Source organism: Hyla sarda, chromosome 4 (assembly GCF_029499605.1).
Source record: "Hyla sarda isolate aHylSar1 chromosome 4, aHylSar1.hap1, whole genome shotgun sequence".
Lineage (NCBI taxonomy): Eukaryota > Metazoa > Chordata > Amphibia > Anura > Hylidae > Hyla > Hyla sarda.
In genome coordinates this window covers 247,423,874-247,428,873 of record NC_079192.1, presented here as the reverse complement: position 1 = coordinate 247,428,873, position 5,000 = coordinate 247,423,874, and the positions used below count along the sequence as shown (strand labels likewise).

The following is a 5,000-nucleotide window of genomic DNA, read 5'->3' as shown; positions in this document are numbered from 1 at the left end:
AGTGAGTGGTGCGGCATAATACCTCCCTGTTTCTCTCTCAGTACCTGTTCTTTTTGCTAATAATCCAAAAAGGGTTTCATTCTGTAAAAAGTTTCCCCCGCTGTGTTTCTTGAGTTTCATAAATACACATCTCCTGAAGACCTTGAAGAAGCTGGACATTTAAAAATGTCTGCACACTTCCCAAGACCTAAAAAAAAACTTGTTCCACTGAATAGAAGGAATGCATGGAATGCCACCACAGTACTTCCTTTTGTTTAGGTAACTTGCCATTTTGTCCTTGACTGTATATAACTCTTGGGTGGATTGCATTACATTGGAAACACAGCAGTATAGAGAAAGGAGATGTAAGCCAGTGATCATTTGAAGTAAAAAAAAAAAAAAGACACTTTTGGCACGGAGGAATTCAACACCCAAATAATCCATACTTTGCTATGAAAGAAAAACAAAACAAACGGGCCTGAATCTCAGCGCTACCCTATCATAAAGTGAACGAGTCTAATTGAACTATGTCTTTCTATCCTGCTATTTGTACAAATAAGAAAGGCACATCTTGATGAAAAATAAACACAAAAGCGCTGTTGTGACTATAACAGGGAGTCGTATACTAATTTATATAATAAGTGGTTGTGCACGCTTTATTCAAGATTATGGCTGCAAGAAATGGCATGAATTGCTGGGTGTGTTTAATGCTGGATTATAGCAATTTGAAACATGTCAAACACATGGCTAACGCCTCATGCTTCACTCATTCTTGCGTAAACCTGCATAGCCACCATCCATTATACCCTTGGTAACAACACAATTCTGCAAGTAAATATTGTTACACTAAGTAACCTTTCAATTCAGGTTGTTTAGGAAGAGAAAATGCAATCTTGTGCAGTCACTTCTAGTGTCAGTTTAATGTTTCAAAAGGGAAGTGATGTAGAGAATAAGTATCTCTAATGCCACTTGGTGAGGAAAGAAAACTTGCTGAATTATTTCCTCCCTCTGTGGGTACGGCGATGGATGGAATATTGCATGCTGAACCAGAGGTAAAAAAAACACAGACAGAAAAGCTGATAAATATAGAGAGTAGCTTAGTGGCTGAAGTTATGTGCTTTATTTCTTCCCATTGCTGTAGTAGTGGAAATATGAGATCCCATCTCTAAGGTCTGTTTTGTGTCTCCTCTGGTGGCTTTTCATTCAGTGGTTAGGCCACTGTGCTGCTAGGAATCCAGTGTGTATAATGGCTCACTATTCAAAGCAGCTGTTTATCTTGCTATGTGTGAGCATGGGGTAAATATTGGGACCTCTGCCCGAACATGACAGAACGGATGTTAAATCTCCACCCATAACTGTCTGATCAAAAGAACCTCTACAAACGTCCTGGCATGCATACAATGTATTAAACTTTCGTCTCATGAGCAGCATTCCTAAAACGTCCTCACCGTAGTTTTTATTAAAAAAAAAAAGTAAAAAAAACATTCAAAAATGCTTAAAGGAAAAAGCAGAGTCTCTTTGTCGACGGAATTGTCGTGCATTGAACATTTCTGTATTTGTTTCAGCTTTCATGCAACTGAAACTTTAGGAGTTGATATGCCTCCTGTATTATGGGGTGTCCGCTCGTGCGATAGCTTAGAATAAAATACTGTTATAATAACCTTTTAGAAAGTACCTCTTAAACATACTCTAAGCTCTTAACAAGGATCCACAAACCACAGGCCATAAACTCCTTGTCAACATAACATTTTAATTTGCTTAGACTCAGCCTTGTTTGCTTTTTCTTCTAGAGTTTATGTATTATTACAGATGTCTCTCTACCATATATGTTAACAGATACAGCCCCATTCTTTTCAATTATTTACTAAATAATTTTACATTTGGCCGGTCATAATGTCTCGGTGATTGAGGTCAGAAGGTTAAAAGCGCAAATTACGAGTTCACAGTTGTCCTCTAACTGTCTTGATAAAGTTTCTGCGATTTTTCTATGATGTATTTCAGTTTAAATTCTTAGAAAGTATAAAATAATGTAAAAAAATTTATAAAAAAAAGACATATTCCTTTTCTTCCTTTGGTGGAGGGGAAAAGTACATTAGAATTTTCAAACATCCAGAGAGGGAAATCAGACATATTTTGCTGAATATTTTAAACATTGTGCATGTAAAATTTATGCCTAATTTGAATACTTATTAACCTCCTAATCTCGGAAAAGAGTAGTAGCTTTGTGTTTTTCTTAGTTGTTTTTTGTTTTTTTATTTTTTTTCTTGCGAAATTTTATTACGTGAATCACATTTTCCATTTGTGATCCTTTTCTTAGTTAATGTTTAATGGTATGTTTAACAGGCTCTGTTTGTTCATAAACACATCTGGTTAGTGATTGTTTACTATAGTTACAGTAGCTAGGACTGCACTGTTAACACTTCCTGGACAAAAAAAACATTCAGCCAGATTCGCCAAGTAAGCGGCAACCGTAAACCCTCATTATGGTCCTACTATGGTTTTTCGAAATTTTTAAAATAATTATCTGCATATTTCCAAGTAACAGCTATGTGAGGTGTATGTCAAGTGTAGTGTCAGCAGCGGTGAACTGCTTACCTCATATGCTTTTTCTCCCCATTATCATTATGCTGTGGAGAGTAAATAGTGAATAGTGAAATGTCATTATCTTGATATTGTGTCACAGTGCACACACAACTGATTGGGGCTTTTAATGCGAGCGGCAGTGTGAAAAACATCATTTGCCTATTGTGTGTGTAGTGTGATAAGTTTTGTGTGGCTGCTAACTGCACTGACAGCCACCTTAGCGTCCTGAGACCATTACAATGTTATAAATTGTAGTTGGGGGGGCATGCACCGTATTGACCTTTCCATAAAATACACGCACAATATACCTTGAAATCCGAGTTTGTAAGGGCACTTGGTTCTTTATTTACTGCAAGGATTTCAACTGATCTTGGCAGGACATCTCATTGCTACCCAGAAAGTACAGTATATTTATGCAGTGAAAACGATAAAACATTTATTACTGTAGAGAAGGTAATATGCATAATTTATGCTGTTTATAGCACAATCATTAGTGATATTCTTGATAGATTTTATTTCTAGCTTTCATATCTAATACATGCCTGGAAAATTAATTTTATATCTTTCATTTATTTGCCTATGTTAAAATTGAGTTTTAAGTCATCTTCAAGTGAACAGTTTGATTGCTGCTCATGCATAAGCTTAATTACTTCCCAGGAAGGACAGTATTAAATGTTTTAAATGTCAGAAAAATAAATGAATATCAGCTGTTTGATTAAAAAAATAGGCAATATCTGACGTGTTTGCAGCAGGAGCTTTTTCTTAAAATGCCTCGGAGGCAAAATTTTATTTAGGCACGAAAAAAAATAAAAAATGAGAGAGAGAAAGGGAGCCCATAAGACTATTTATCATTGATACTGATGCTTGATACCATATGATTTGTAACACTGGTACAAAATTTTAATTTTGTATGATTAGCTTTGCATCATTAAACAATAGCCTTGCATAAGATGTGCTGTAAAATCCTGACAGAATTAAGATAGGGAATATTTTAAATAAGGCTGTATAGTTATCCATGGTTGTCAAAGCTAGATAATAGGAAATATAGTGGAGTGTGTGCAGCCGGGCTTTTATTTGACTTGATTTTATAGATAGACCCTAAAATGTAGCCATTCATAAATGCTATTTAGCCATGCTGCCTGCATAGCATGCTATTTTGGCTGTTAAGTGTAACCACACAAAGGAAGCTTATAGGGTCCATAATTTTAGTGATTAGTATCTGGATAAAAGCTGAATTTGTATTGCGTTTCTTGGTAAATTACTGAGCAGCCAGTGTGTTTTTCCCTCCTTCTAAAGATGCTGTCTTTGTAATTGGCAGAGAGGGACATCTTGATAATAGAAGTGCGAAGGTGTAACGTGTGTGTTAATTGATACTTCTTAATCACTTTTAGGTATTAAGTCATGATGCAGGAATCTGCAACAGAGACAATAAGCAACAGTTCAATGAATCAAAATGGAATGAGCACTCTAAGCAGCCAATTAGATGCTGGCAGCAGAGATGGGAGATCAAGTGGTGACATGTGCAGTGAAGTAAGCACAGTAGAACTGCTGCATCTGCAACAACAGCAGGTAAGTTTGGTGTTTTTCTTCACAATTTGCATACAAAAATAAAGCAGCACCCTTAGCCCAGAGCCAGGTATTTGTGCAGCTTTTCCAAATTTCTTCTTCTGTTTATTTCTTACCCAGTTGTTGTATTTGTTATTTATTTGTTTGTGTATATTGCATTGCTCAGTACCAGTGTGTTGTGACCTTTTGCACTGGCATGTGTATTTTGTTTGGAGTCTGTTTCCCTTTATTAAGCAGCCTGTCTGTTTTTTTGTAGCCTTTGTCCCAATAAAGTTAGTATTTCTGTGTTTCTTTACCTTGTGTGTAGCAAATTTTCTAGCATTCGGTGTATTGTAGAAAACAGTGCAGAAATGTCAAATGTGATACTTAGCTTTCCACCAGAGGGCCACATTTGTTACTTGATACCATACTTGTCTCCATGAAATGAATTGTTCCAAAGTCTAAGATAAGGTGAAATGAGAGCAGCTTATTTTTTTAAACACAGATGCTTTTTATTTTTTTATTTTTACTATTTTTACTTCTTGATAATATCCTTCTTAGTGGGGCCAGTAAACAATTGTTGTTGTCTGTTTTTTTTTTTTATTGTTTTTATGTCATGTGAATACTTAATAATCTTCATAAACTAGTGAATCCAAATACTAGATAATTATAAACAAGAGGTATTGTTGTTATTATTTTTTAGAATAAGCAAGAAAAACTTTTTATGGCTACAAAATGCATTTATTATATTTATGTGTAATATTATTATTATTAATAATGTTGTTTTGAAAGAATGGAAAATACTATGTGTTTTTTGAGGTGCCAGAATTTATATTATATAGGAATTATTATAAGATTATTAGTGTTTTGTGTATGTGTTGTCTAGTCCTTAC

The 5,000-nt window shown here is 35.1% G+C and overlaps 1 protein-coding gene across 14 annotated transcripts in view; it reads left to right on the top strand.

Moving 5' to 3' along the window:
• FOXP2 (forkhead box P2) overlaps window positions 1–5,000 on the top strand; it is a 250,247-nt gene that overhangs the window by 6,547 nt on the left and 238,700 nt on the right. For 13 of the 14 annotated variants that reach the window (XM_056573868.1, XM_056573875.1, XM_056573874.1 and 10 more), the window contains exon 2: window positions 3,954–4,131. In XM_056573868.1, coding sequence (XP_056429843.1) covers window positions 3,964–4,131 — 168 coding nt within the window. In that variant the 5' untranslated portion in view covers window positions 3,954–3,963. Of the gene's footprint in view, window positions 1–3,953; window positions 4,132–5,000 lie in introns of those variants that run through there. The other variant, XM_056573879.1, reaches the window with a different exon arrangement.